We start from the raw sequence: 14,156 nt of genomic DNA on the forward strand, positions 1-14,156 counted from the left end.
AAGAGGGGAGAGACCCAATTCTGGTCAGCGATCTCACAAGTTCGGATCGTTTAAACTAGATTATATATTTTCCTAACATAGATCGAAAACTTTTTTGCAATCAATTTATGTTAGTTGCCACCATGATTAAACCTACCAATCATATACGAAATTAGAGGTTCAATCGGCCATAGATTATTCTCATTGAAACTAATCTTAACAGAAAATCACAGAAAACATATGAATACCCATAAACAATGAACTAAAATAAAATCAATTAAATCTCACAATGTTATAGAATCAAAGCTTCCCAAACCCTTCAACCAGAAAATAAAACCTTACAAATACTTCATGATGAAATCACAGCTTCCAGATGAGAGGAGGCGAACTCTGCTTCTTCCTCCTTGGTTGCCGATTGCTCTCTCTCAAGGCTGAAGCTCTCTTGGAGGATTTTATGATGCCCTTGGGGGCTAGTCCACCCCCTTTATATAGACTTAAGAGGGAGTTGTCTCCTGATCCTCTAAGGAGTTCTTTCTTCATTCGGAGTTTAGTTCCCTAATAGATAATGCCTAGATTAGATCTAATCTACTCCTATCTCTTAACTGGTCATCTTAATATCTTTTATCTTTCTAGAAATACAATAGAAAATTGAATCTGATAGGACTCTTTGATGATTCTTATTCATGCATGCTAAATTCGTATTGGGCTTTCTCAAAGAATTAGGTCGCTGTAAGGCTTCTCTGTGAATTGGGCTTCTACTGCAAACTGGGCTTCTCTACAAATTGGCTTAGACTTCGGGCTCGATTTTGACCTCGATGCAGTCCAAATCTATCAAAACTCAAAACATGAAAGTTGTAAAGTTGTACCTAACGCCTTTTTTCGTGCCCTAAATCGAAATACAAGAATAGTGAATCCAATTAGGTACTAAATAAGTGTAAAAGACTGAATATTAAAGGATAAAAATATGACAATTTTTATTCTCATCAAAAAGCACAACATGCGGGCCTCATTATATTCCCTTTTCCTTTTCACTAGATGACTTCTTTTTTGACAACTTACAAATCAAATATAGAATTGAAAAGAAATTCCTTTTTAACATATAAAGAAACAAAATGCTCTTTATAATCTTCATCCAATCCTCTCTTCCTCTACAACCTCTAAAGAAAAGCAACAAAAAGAAAATACCAAACTAAGTAAATATTTTTTGTAAATTAATAGCTTTTGTTTATCTAATTGCATATAGCAACAAATATGAAATAAAAACACATGGGCAGAGAGATGGTTTGTCAAAAGTTATTAATTTCAAGAAAGAATAGGTTAAGGAATCTGAACCCTGGATTACCTCTTCTATTGATCTGAAAGGGAGAATAAATAAAACGCTTGGATCTCTGAGGCAATAGAGAGGTGGAGCAGTGTCTAAGACGGAGCAATGCCTAAAACAACTCCAGAAAGAGAGAGAGACATGTATTTTCTAGAACAATTACAGACCAATTTATAATTGTATAACAAAATTTCATACATAAGGCATCATAGATGAATAATAGCAAGAAACCAGGCAACTTTACTACATGGTAACCTAAATTAACCAGAATAGTTAACCATAAGTATTGGAAGACTAAGAGATGCGCTCAACTAAATCAACAATTCTAAGCATGACAGTGAGAACTGAAATAAAGGTTCACAGTTAGCAAAAGAAATGGTACAACAGTAAATGCTTATTCATGTTGGGGTAACTTTACATCATCTTGTTGACCATTCCCAACAATCCAAATCAATGGGGTACCAGCATCACTTTGTGAATTTATATCGAGAAGAAAATAAATTGAAAATGCTAATTTCATCATGTTAACAAATGAGTTTCAATTTCCTAGAGTAGAGTACCAACACATGCATAATTTAGAATAGTTCTTAAACTAAAAGTGGGGCTTGTGCCAATGTTTTCAAAATGACATTAACCCAGATGATTGATCCAATTATCCAGGCAGTTGAATATTTTATGGTTTTGATCGTTAGAATAGGTGAATTGTCCTATTGAACCAGTTAACCCAGTTAGCTGAGTAGGTAGCTCAAGATAGTTTTTAAGATATTGGTCTGTATTCTAAGTAAACAACTAATGTGTTACCACATGAAGAGTAATGCAGGAAACTGACAACCCAACATAAAAGTAATCAATATAAAAGTTCAGCAGAATACAATATCTAGCAAGCAGTAAACAAATATCAAATTTACAAAGATACTTTTAATGCTATTACCCAAGACAAAGATCTACAAGAAACATCTTTAATTTGTTAAATGTTTTGACTTTCATAGCTACTAAAGATCTACTTATTTTTAGTAAAGATTTTTGTTGGCATTTCATGGAAATAAAGACAGGAGTTGAAGTCCAATAAGTGCATGGAATCCGATTCAAGTAAGCTAAAGATATGAAGGAACATGGAGTTAGGGATTAGGGAGGGCAAAAGTATTCTGTTAACAATAGAAGATCTTTATGGATTTCGACATTCATAAATCTATAGAAAAAGACAAATAGAAAGAAATTTGCATCTTTACCATCTATGATATATTTCTTTTTCATGCAAAAAGATGGAATCAAGGAAACCAGAATATACCTTACATGTCAATTGTCATTTTCTCAATGGTACCTAGATTTTCAATTATGTCAAACAAGAGTGCAAAGGGGAAAGAAAAAGATACATATGTCTTTGTTTCATATCTGAAACCTTATCTAAAAATACCAATATCATTTTCCTTCCATCTATTCAGATCTCAACTCCACACTCACAAAGTCCAAAACCAAAAGCTTATCCATTTCCAAAATCTTTCTATACCTTCTAGCCACATCAAATTTCAATCTCAAAATAAGTTTTAAATATCCTAATATCTCTTAGAGGATTTTAGCCAAAATTCTGAAGATTAGAACATGGCAACAGAAAAGAGTATTTGATTTTGTTTGGACATTTCCAACTCAACCAAGAAACCTCTGTCTAAGAAATCCCCCAAGAAATAACTTCTTTCCTTCTACCTTGATATTATCTCTTGAGAGGTTTTTCATTCTACCATTTTAAGTTTTATATTAGTTGGTTTATCCTGGCTACAAACATAACCACCAGCAGTTAGGGAACCTGGGCATGAGCTAATTACTTAACCAGATGCTTGATATATTTCACTAATCTCATTGAAATTCATAGTTCATACAGATGTACAGAGCAACAAACCATGTAATTGATGGCATGGATCTTCAGCTACCCCTTTTAATGTTGTTTTTTTCTTGAAATAACAAAAATCTCACATTTTAATATTATCATGTTACTGGTATGGCATACTAGTAACATGCAACAACCATGAAGTTGATCAGATTGTCTATAAGAAGCTACTAGAAGATGTTTGGTCACACATCAATGCTATGATGGAAGTTGGGGCAGCTTAGGTAGTCACTTATCAGATTTTTTCTCTAAATGCAATAAATCATATTGGTAGTCCACCAGTATAAATTTAGAAGGAACAGTTTAACATTAACATTTAAAGGATTGAGGAGGGGTGGAGAGAGAGAGAGAGAACATTGGATGAACTATAGCTCTATTGAAGCATAAACATCAGCCATAGGCCTTTGAACCCGAGGTAATTGATAATGTCGGAGGCTCTAAGCACAAAATTAAAAAGCCACATGTTTTTAAACTACACAAAAAGTTTGACACAACAAATAGACCTTGGAACTTGTATTACAAGTGCAGCAAAGCCATTATAAACTATTGGTTATGAAGCATGGGTGACCATTGGCATTGCCGATAAGGACAAATGGCAAGCAAGATAAGGTGAGTTCAAGATAAGAACAACCACTTTGTGCCAAAACAATGACAAAGGTTAAGTCCCCATCCAGCCCACCACTACAAAGACCCCAGATAGCTGGGACCAACATTGAGTAACAGTCCTATACCTTCTTTTATAGCCATGAATTAGTAGAGAACAAGGTATACAAATAAATATAAAAATTATCATGGTCAGCTAAGCCAGGACATATGAAAAGGTGAACAAACATTGTCACCTACACACAAAACACAATATATAATGCAGCACACTAAGACAAATTGCTGTATCTCCCTTTCTGTCATCATGGAATGGATGCAAGGATAAAAGAAGCCATAAACTCAAACTACAACAATTTGAGGAATATAGTCATAGATGAATAACCGAGAATAAAGACTAAAATACAAGATAAAAAGGCTAAGACGTGTGCTTACTATATAGAAAATTTGTCACTTATTAGCAATAAATTTTGCCTCCAGAAGAGTCATTAGTGCAATATTATCCTACACAGAAATCAAAGGATAAGAAAAAAGGAACACATCAGTTGAAAAACCAACAATTCAAGAACAAATCAAGGAAGACACAGAAGAAATTGAGTGCAGTGAAGGTACCTTGAGCAATCAATTCAAAGCAGCTTTATTCTAAGCACTTGGAACCATTGCACCAATCAAAGACTGTGCAGCCTTATTAAATTCAACCTACATGAAAGAAAAAACCTCCTTAACATATGAAGCAATCATTATAGAGAACCAAAAAACAAATATTGCATTGAAGTTTTTTTTCTTCTTCTTTTTTAAAAGGGAGCAGGTAACATCAACCTCTAGTTACAAAATACTAGCATTGTTATGCCATGAACAGGTAAAAGTTAATTTAGGTTTTGGCCAGTCCCATAGACCACAATATAAATAAGGCTAATGAAATTTTCCTTGTACATCAACTAGTTGGGTTTTCAGAATACATCAGACAACAAGAAATTCTATGAGCTATCTAAAATACTAGAAAAAGCATATCTCTTAACAAGATCATAACCAACTAAGATTACCAAGTCCTCAAAACAAACAAATCTAGAGATGGAGTAAATGAATGCACACCAACTTACCTCTTGAAGACAAAGGATGTCTGCACGATAGCCAACAATATCTTGAAGCAAATTCTATCTACGATAATGGCCAAGAAAGGGCCCAAGAGGGGCAGTAACTGGGACGACAATCCGAAGATTTCTTCATTTCCCACCACGTTTTGGACTTTATCACCCGAGGTCGATGAACAATAAGCAAAGAGTAATGGCGACCTGTGATTCGGTGGAGAAAAATTAAAAGAGAGTTGTAGAAAAAGGGAAAGTGAGAAAGAAATAGAAAAAAAACAAGGATAGGGAGGAAGAGAATAAGAAATAAATAAAAAATGAGTGAGAAAACAAGAAAAGAGAAAACCAAACTTGCCACTGCAAGTTTGTCCAGTGTTGTCTAGAGAATTCATTCGTCCGAAGAGGGTGAGAGAGAGAGAGAGAGTTTAAAAGGGGAAGAGGAAGTGGGAAAATGGGGAAACAGGTTTGGCTCAAGAAGATGTTAAGAGTCGCTCGTTTGTCCGGGAGGAGATTTGGCATTCGCACGTGATGGTTTTTGCGCGCTAAACCTAAATGGCGACCGTTTTCTTTTGTCTGCCAAATATGCAAGGATAAAAATTGACTAAAGAGGCGTTAAAAAGTGCGTCTATGACAATCAAATAATCCTGCCTTCTTTGATATGTTTTGGAGGCATTTTTTTGTGTCGCCTCTAAATGTAAGAATTCTAGTAGTGGTCATTAATAGAATGAGGGCTAGCACACATAGGTTCTGATCCAGCTAAAGAGCTTACACATCTGTTTAACCTCCGACTGTGTAAAACATCTATAAATCCTTAGGGTGAGCTCTTGGCCCAACCACTCCCCAGAGATACAAACATGGCAAATGGATCCAACACATTGTGGTTGCTTGGTTTCAGGGCATGATCGTTTTCTTTCCTTCACATGTTCCTTCGATTCCATACAAAGAGACTTACTTCATTCAATTGCATGTACTATGTTCTCTACAAAATGGAGAGGTTCAATAAAAAATTGAAAGAACCATGGACAGGGTCGCTGGTGGCTTCATCGTTCACGGAGGCACCAGTGTGGAGTGAAGGTGTCGGTGAGCTGTTGTTGTGGTAGGAGGGTTTGAAATGAGGATAGGGAGGGGGAGTTCGAATTGAGTGTGAAATGGAAATGGATGTTTTGTCTTCTTGTATCCGATTGAACTAAACTCCATTAGTTGATGACCAAACCCACATTAACGTTACCCATCCTATGGTCAATCGACGTGGTCGAACGTGATTGCTGGGTTCATGCGTCCAATGCACCCATGGGTGCTTTTTTTTTCTTAAGTTGCATTTGTTTTAGGTGTAAATTCAGTTTACACCAATGGGAAATGTGAACCGATTTAGTTGTCGATGGAAATTGGGACCCATGGATTTTGAAATTTTACACCAACTATGTTTGGTTGTCAAGGTATAAATTCGGTGAGATGGGAGCTATTGATGAAACCTGAGATGGGAGCTACTATAGTTGACACAGAAGGAGGAGGGAAGAAGAGGAAGAAGAAGAAGAAGAAGAAGAAGAAAAAGGAGGAGGAGAAGAGAGAAAGAGAGAAAGAGAGAGAATGAAAGAGAGACTCTTGGAGAGAGAAAGGTCGGAGGTGGGTTCACAGATTTGCCGCTGCAACTGGTTGTAGCGGTGGTGACTGAACAAAGAAAGAAAAAAGGGGGGAAGAAGAAGAAGAAGAAAAGAGAGAGAGAGAGAGAGAGAAAGAGAGAGATCATATTGCTGCGCTGCAACTGGGTTTTTCCGTTGCCGCCTTGGGTTTAGATCCGCCCTAGGAGAGAGAAATCTCATACTGCCACTGTAACTGGGTTTTACTGTTGCCACTTTGGGTTCAGATCTGCCCTGGGAGAGAGAAATCTCATATTGCCGCTGCCGTCCTAGGAGAGAGAAATCTCATATTGCCGTTGTAGGTTTTCCTTCTAGATGTTTGATGGAGATGCATCGGTGTCAACGAGAGAAAAAATGACAAGAAAGAGACGTTAGTTTTACACTAACAATTTTGATGTATATTTTACATCGACTGTCGATGTAAAAAATAAAATTAAAAATGAATTTTACACCGATTTACGATGTAAAATTACACTGTTTCCAAACATGTGTAAAATCGAACTGGGGTATAAAGTTTTCCATGATTCGATTTTCCACCCCAAACAAACGTGGCCTTACATGCAAGGTTTAAAATATTAATACGATATTATTTTCTCAAGCGTGTGCTTCTTGACACACGTATGGTGCAACTTAGAATGGTCCGAGACTTGTATAAGCTTGAAGTGGATCTTCTCAATCTCCTTGTGTGAAGAACATCAATCTTACCGAAAGCAACAACCTCTAAATTAGACAAAATGACAATGTCATTTTGGTGGGGTGATAAAGATAAGGCTTCTAGGCACACTATACCATGGAACAAGCTATGCCAGCCAAAAGAACAAGGAGGGCTAGGTTTTAGAACCTATGGCATCATGAATCAAGTCATGTTCGGGAAACAAATATGGAGGCTTTTAACAGATAAGTCAAGCTAAAGTACTTCCCTCATACCTCTCTCTTCGCATAAAAAAAAAAGGAAGTCGCACTTCTCAATGGTGGCAGCAAGCACATCAGCTACTACCATTACTGCATTCGAATTTACTGTAGTCCATCAAGGATGGGTTACATGTCTCTGCCACTTCGGATCCTTGGGTTCCAACGCTGCCCAGACACATACCACATCCTAATTTGCCGTCAGCTCAAGCTAGGATGCGTGATATGAAGGTGTCATAGTTTCTTAACCGAGATGGTTCATGAAGTCTCCCAATGCTCCAGCAATTCTTTTCAGCTTTCACCATTCAATATATTATAGCAACACACCTAGGGCCAAGTTAGTCGATGGATCTACTTATTTGGAGAAAAAACTCTTATGGCCAATACATTGTAAAGTCGGCCTTGTTGGGGAAAATGGGGTCACTGTAACTTTGGAGGAGAAGCTCTGAGACGCGTCTGAAGACACTGTCTTTAGAACGTTATTTGCCCCCACTCAGTTTTACTGAGTTTGTTGATGAGTTACAGGCAAATTTGTTCTCATGATACAACAGAGCCTTGGGCGAGAATCTGCAACCAGCAAAGTTGAAGAGTCTCCAAAGAAACCTTCTGTGAAACTGTAGCAGACCGGACTGAGAGAGAGAGAGAGAGATAGTGAATTTCGAAATTGTGTGCCTTTGGAGTCTGATTCATGTTCCTTAAATAATTTGTGAAGAGGTATGAAGAAAAGGTATGTATTGGTTTAGAGAAGGCACCTTGAACAGTCACAATTTCAAACATTGTGACTGTTTAAAAAGTAGTTAACAGTTAGTGACTGTTAACTTTGAATTGTGCCTCTTGATCACACCCAATCGAATCGTGACCATTAATCTCATCAACGGTGATCAATGGTCAGCAACGCACCAAAACCAAGTCGCCCATCACGAGCCACGCGAAGTGCGCCTCTAAAGCGCCTCATTGCACCGCACACACGCGCGCGCGTGTATGCGCGGCATCGAATCCCCATACTCTCCTCTACTAATTCTAGGGAATGTAAATCAACTCCTATTGAAATACTTAAAACAAAACTTATAATTTTCCAATGTGGGACAAGTTCAAAACTAGGTTCGGTAAGAGAAAAACTGATTTTTCAATCAAGTGTGCAAGTGCAATTTCTCATGTAATTGACCAATCAAGTCCATTGGATTTAATCTCTTATGAGATTAAAATCCAATAGGCCTTTCATCTCTTCTCTTCATTGGGTGCATCAAGCTCGACCACTCACTTCAAGTGGAAGCTCAAAATTCCATACCGGTTCCAAGTCTTTCTTTGGAAGACCCTCTGGGATGGACTGCCCCTGGTTACTAGAACTGGACAAACTTTGTGCATTCTGGAACAACCAAGAGGAGACCACACGCCACCTCTATTTTCAATGCCCATTTGCACGGGCTGTATGGTGCGGAGCCCAAATTGGCTTAAATCCTTGTACAACTCCACAATCACCCATTCACATCATCATTCAGGAATGGTACAATTCACTGGCTCAAAACCTAGGGAAGCAACAAGCATTAACGAGTCTCAGCATTGCAATAATCATTTATTGCATATGGGAAGCTAGAAACAATTGGGATATTTGAGAGTGGTTAAGACAGCAAGCAACTTCCTTTTTGAGTGCAAGCCGTCTACACAATTATCATCTCAAGACCATCACGTGCATCACAATAATCTACCCATTCTATATACTGATGGTTCTTTTAATTCAGTTGGGCATGGGCTTAAGGCCTTAGACCCACCATTTGGGCCCGTATGCCAAAATGGCCCCAGGTCCCACTTCGACTGATATTTTAGGAGCCGGCGAAGATATTACAATTTGCAGTCGCGGACTCGACGCATCAATCTAATCAACTGCAGAGAAGGGAACGTAGATCCAGAAAAGACGCCGTCTGATCGCTTTGATGCACCAGTCGATGGATGTGCTCCTCTCTTTTAGGGTTTTAGTTTTTACCCTCTTGACGACAATCATAAATACCTCCTAAACCCCATCACATAACCCTGAACCTCGCCTCTTCACAATCTCCTCTCTTCTCTCCATTTCGCTTCCTCACCCAGCGGCCAGCCCAGCCATGGCCACGACGGTGGCAGCAGCGATAGCTCGAGCCATCACCTCGTCTCGCTGCTCAACATCCTCTCACTTGCTCTGCAAACGCTTATTTTCTTCTCCCACTTCTATTTCTGGAGCCCCTCCCTTGCCTGGCTTTCTCCGGGGAAGGCGTCCTTCGGTGTTGCTTTCTCACTCAGTCCGAGTTATTTCCCCCGGCGCGGTTCGGTTGAACCCTATTAGATGCAGGGTAAATCGATCTGGTGATTCGGCGTATTCGCCGCTGAACTCGGGTTCAAACTTCAGCGATAGGCCGCCAACGGAGATGGCACCGTTGTTCCCTGGCTGCGACTACGAGCACTGGCTCATCGTTATGGATAAGCCCGGTGGTGAGGGTGCCACGAAGCAGCAGATGATCGACTGCTACATCCAAACCCTAGCCAAGGTCGTTGGAAGGTAAAGAACATGAAAGAGGCCTAGTGAATTAGTATGGTTGCTGAAACCATTTCTAGGGTCTGGTTTTTCATTATAAATATTGTTTGCCTTTATCTCTTGGGGGTTAATGATCTTTTGACCCCAAATCTGAAACCAGGGCTTAGGGTTTAGTTTTACATTTTAATTTTTCTTTGGGAGCTAATGATCACTTTACCGCAAAATATGCCTTTTTTATTTGGTCGCATTTCTCTTTTTTTTGTGTCTTTTGGATGTTTTGATCGGTTCTGGATATCGTTGAAGTTCCTTTGGCTTTGCATTTCTAATCAGTGCAAGCAAGTAAAATGTTGATACTCGTTCTCTGGGTTTTTAGGGGACGGTTGAAGTAAAACCTTTCCTTTTCATCTGGGTTTTGCTTTTCTAATTGTTTCTTTCTTCTGTGAAATATCAGTGAAGAGGAAGCAAAGAAGAAGATATACAACGTCTCATGCGATAGATATTTTGGTTTCGGATGTGAGATTGATGAGGAAACATCAAATAAACTTGAAGGTTTGTGATTAAAAGCTTAACAGGCCCAATCGTATTATAGGACTGCAACATTGCTGACTTCTGTTCTCCTCCTTAGGTCTTCCTGGCGTACTTTTTGTGCTCCCTGATTCTTACGTCGATGCAGAGAACAAGGATTACGGAGGTAAGATTAAAAATCATAGGATGACGTGACAAATTATTAATAAATTAGTGTGTCTATCAATGATTTTCCATGGTTTATTTTTGTTAAATCAATGTACCTACATTGAACACATTAGTGCGGTATTATTGATGCACATAGAAATGTTTTGTGGAGAAACAAGCAAGCGTTAGTGTTTTATAGTAGCAAAGGAACACATGTTTTTGAACTATGAAACATCTCATTTAGGGCAAATTAAACGAGCAATCAGATATTGTAAGTCTATTGTTTGCTTTTCTTTGTCTGTAGGATAAGGTGAATTTAACTGCTTTTAGCTAGCCCAAATCTGGGCTATCAATATTGACATGGGATGTTGACTTGTAGCTTGGAATATGTTTATATATAATTAAAAGCACATAGAGCACATGATTGTGTTCAATCCACTATTGTAAAATGTAAGGCCTTTAGTGGGTGAAGCTTGATTTTGAATTCTAGTGGTCCGATTTCTGCCATTATGTGACGGGGGAGATATTCTTGGTAAAAGATCTCCCTTACTTGATAATGGAGCAAACCAATTATGTTTGTATATTCCACTGTAAACGTCACAAAAAGAGCTCAAAGATGTTGATGTTCTTTCCTTATGGGGGGGTACTCCGTCAATGGGTGGTCTCATATTCCATCGCCTTGGGGAGCAGTGTCCTGCTATTACCTCTCGGGACTGGCCATGAGACATACATTCTTTTGTTATTAGCATTTAAATAGGAAAAGATTAGATGCTGAGCGTCCTTGCCTGTCAATATTATTTTGAATAGGAAAATATTAGATGTATAGTTCACTGTTGAGTGTCTGTGGGTAGATGAAGTTTAACTGCTTTTAGCTTAATAAAATCTGGGCATGGAATTGGAACTTACAGCGTGGAATATGTTCATAATTAAGTCACATAGTGCACATGATTATGCTCAATCCACATTGGTAAAGCTCCCTTTAGCATGTGAATGCCTGCTTTTGAATTGCAATCGTCAAGTTTCTATCATTATGTGATGGGGGAGGTATTCTTTCCTTCTGGGGAAATGCTCTGTCAATGGGTGGTCTCATATTCCATTGCCCTGGGGAGCAAGCATTGGTGCCATTACCTCTTTTTTCTATCCATGAGGCACGCATGCTTTTGTTAGTAGTATTTACATAGGAAAAACAATGAATGTTGGGCATCTTTTCCCTGTCCATCTGCAGATTGATTATGGTGTGTGACACTTGGTATTCTGTTGAGTTCTTCCCTCATCTAATGTTATAGTTCATGGCCATGAAACACCTGATGGTCATTTGCAACCACAAGATTCTTGTTTCATAAACATGAATTAGTGAAAATGTGGAAAAGCTACATAACATGTTCAGTCCATCTTGGCAAAGCATGAGAGCCCATGCAGGGATATGAGTCGCTTTGAATGCTAATGGACTCGCATCAAGTGTCTCTCTTAACTGTTCTAGGCTTCTCATGCTCAATGGAGTCGCAGATCAGTGGAGATGAAACACTCAAATAGATTTGTAGCTTTCAAATGACTATTATGGGTGCAAATATAATTAATTATATGCAGCTAATGTTGCAATAGTCCATCTTGGCAAAGAAAAAGAGCCTTTCCAAGGGCAATGAATAGCTTTGAATGCTAATGGACTTGAGTCAAAACTTCTCTTTAACTGTTCTTGGCTTCTCATTTGCAACTGGAGCTGCAGATCAGTGGAGATGAAACATGACATTTAGCTAATATATAAAAATAAGACAAATTAATTGTGGCTGAAATGATACAAGAGCTTGGTTCAGCATCTTTCTCGGTCTCAATTTGTCTGAATGTTTTCCCAATATTCTACTGTCAAATGTCAATGCTACCATCCTGAGTTTGTTACCCTTGTTTTTCTATTCATTTGCAGCTGAACTGTTTGTGAACGGAGAGATCGTGCAAAGATCCCCGGAGAGACAGAGAAGGGTGGAGCCAGTGCCCCAGAGAGCTCAAGACAGACCCAGATACAATGATAGAACCAGATATGTGAGGCGTAGGGAAAACCAACGCTAAATGCATATAGTTATATTGTATGGGTAGCACGTGGGCAGGAAAACGAAATTGATCCACGCATGACTTCATCTGCATCATCTCATTGGCCATCTGAGCTTTATTGATATTACAGCGCAGGGGACTATGATGTATCAAAGTAGAATTTGCTTTGCATATAATGGTGTAGATTTCTTTGTATTGACAAACGAAGCTTTGTGCTGCTCATTATGATATGATGTATTATAACGATTATGGGTTTGCTGCTTTTGATTTGAAGTCAATTAACATTATTTGGTTCAAAGCAAAGTTTTTGTCGCCCTACTCGTTCTTTTGCTCATCTTATAATCTCAATCTGGGCGAGAATGATAGAGGGAGAGTATTGAACCAAACATGATCTAATCGCACTTGAAAGTTGAAACAGTATATCTGCCATCAAGTCATAACATCCCACAAAGGCAACTACCAAGTTCATTTTTCTGGACAATAGCCCTTCGAGTAATAAAGGGGGTATCTCTCATAGTCAATCCCAAGGTGTCTGGGTCTACAGCAATCAACCATGAATTCTTTGTTGGTAACAATCTCACGCATGATAATTTAATAGGACTCCCCACTCCTCAGTCCATGAATGTGGTGGGATTGGGGCAAACAACTGAGACAGGCACAACAGAAAAAAAAAACAAACCTACTACAAAAGGAAAGAAAACTACTACAGACTCACAAAATGCTAAATCCAAGTTCACTACAATAGAAAGACATAGAGGACTTGCAAAACTAGATTCAAATTCTCCAGAGAAATCATATCTGGCTGTGGTATGCGCTGCTTGGTTTGTTTTCCTCGGGCAGAACTGAACTCTGAAAATTCTTTTGGTGGTAATTTCTTGAATATCCTTACAACAAAAGAGGACATCCGGATCTTCACAACCATCAACATCATTTAGCAATCTAACTAAATATTCACAATCTAATTCAAAAACAAGGTCTGATTTATTCGTTTTATCTGCAAAAACAACTGCCTTTAGGAGGGTTTGAGCTTCTTATTTCAGAGGTGACAAAGCTTTTGTTTGCCCAAAACCCACACCCCATCAACACCCTAAATGATCTTTGATAATGAAGCCAAAAAACATCCTTTTTGCTCTGGTTAGTCTTGGAAGCTCTTTTTGATCTTTGTTGCCAGAGATATCTCTTCACTGTTGACCTGCAACTAAGAGAGATGACTACAAAAGGGTTTGGATTTTCATTTTCAAAATAAAAGAGATTTCTATCTTTCCAAGTGCCCCATAAAACAAGGGCAATATCTGCTAATTTTTTCAGTTAAGTCTTTCCTAAATTGAGAAAGATATACATTAACGAATGTATTTCTTTGGGAGAAGGAAACAAGGACAAAGCCTCCATGTCAGTTTGGAAAGCAAAGCAAGATTAAAAGCTCTGGGATCTCTAAAACCTAACCCCCCCCCCCCCGCCATTTGATTTGTTTTTACAAATCTGTTTCCAATTTACCCATCTTACTTTTTCTTCTCATCCTTAA

The 14,156-nt window shown here is 38.5% G+C and overlaps 1 protein-coding gene and 1 long non-coding RNA gene across 6 annotated transcripts; one reads left to right on the plus strand and one right to left on the minus strand.

Moving 5' to 3' along the window:
• Positions 1-237: 237 nt before the first annotated feature.
• Positions 238-5,957, minus strand: LOC104600939 (uncharacterized). 5 transcript variants are annotated; one of them, XR_016083695.1, is made up of 5 exons: positions 5,223-5,554; positions 4,883-5,074; positions 4,395-4,481; positions 1,322-4,286; positions 238-865 (listed from the first exon to the last, which is right to left on the minus strand). It is a non-coding gene; the product is annotated as an uncharacterized LOC104600939 (long non-coding RNA). The 5 variants fall into 5 exon arrangements; XR_016083692.1 differs by having other exon boundaries at positions 238-1,134; XR_016083694.1 differs by lacking the exon at positions 5,223-5,554 and adding an exon at positions 5,637-5,957 and having other exon boundaries at positions 238-4,286.
• A 3,303-nt stretch (positions 5,958-9,260) lies between these two features.
• Positions 9,261-12,937, plus strand: LOC104600940 (multiple organellar RNA editing factor 2, chloroplastic). The gene is made up of 4 exons (XM_010264111.3): positions 9,261-9,943; positions 10,371-10,468; positions 10,545-10,610; positions 12,510-12,937. The coding sequence occupies exons 1-4, from the start codon at positions 9,513-9,515 to the stop codon at positions 12,650-12,652; spliced, it is 738 nt and encodes a 245-aa protein (XP_010262413.1). The 5' UTR covers positions 9,261-9,512; the 3' UTR covers positions 12,653-12,937.
• The last annotated feature ends 1,219 nt before the right edge of the window (positions 12,938-14,156 follow it).

This window comes from Nelumbo nucifera, chromosome 3 (assembly GCF_055504915.1).
Source record: "Nelumbo nucifera cultivar China Antique chromosome 3, China Antique-T2T, whole genome shotgun sequence".
Lineage (NCBI taxonomy): Eukaryota > Viridiplantae > Streptophyta > Magnoliopsida > Proteales > Nelumbonaceae > Nelumbo > Nelumbo nucifera.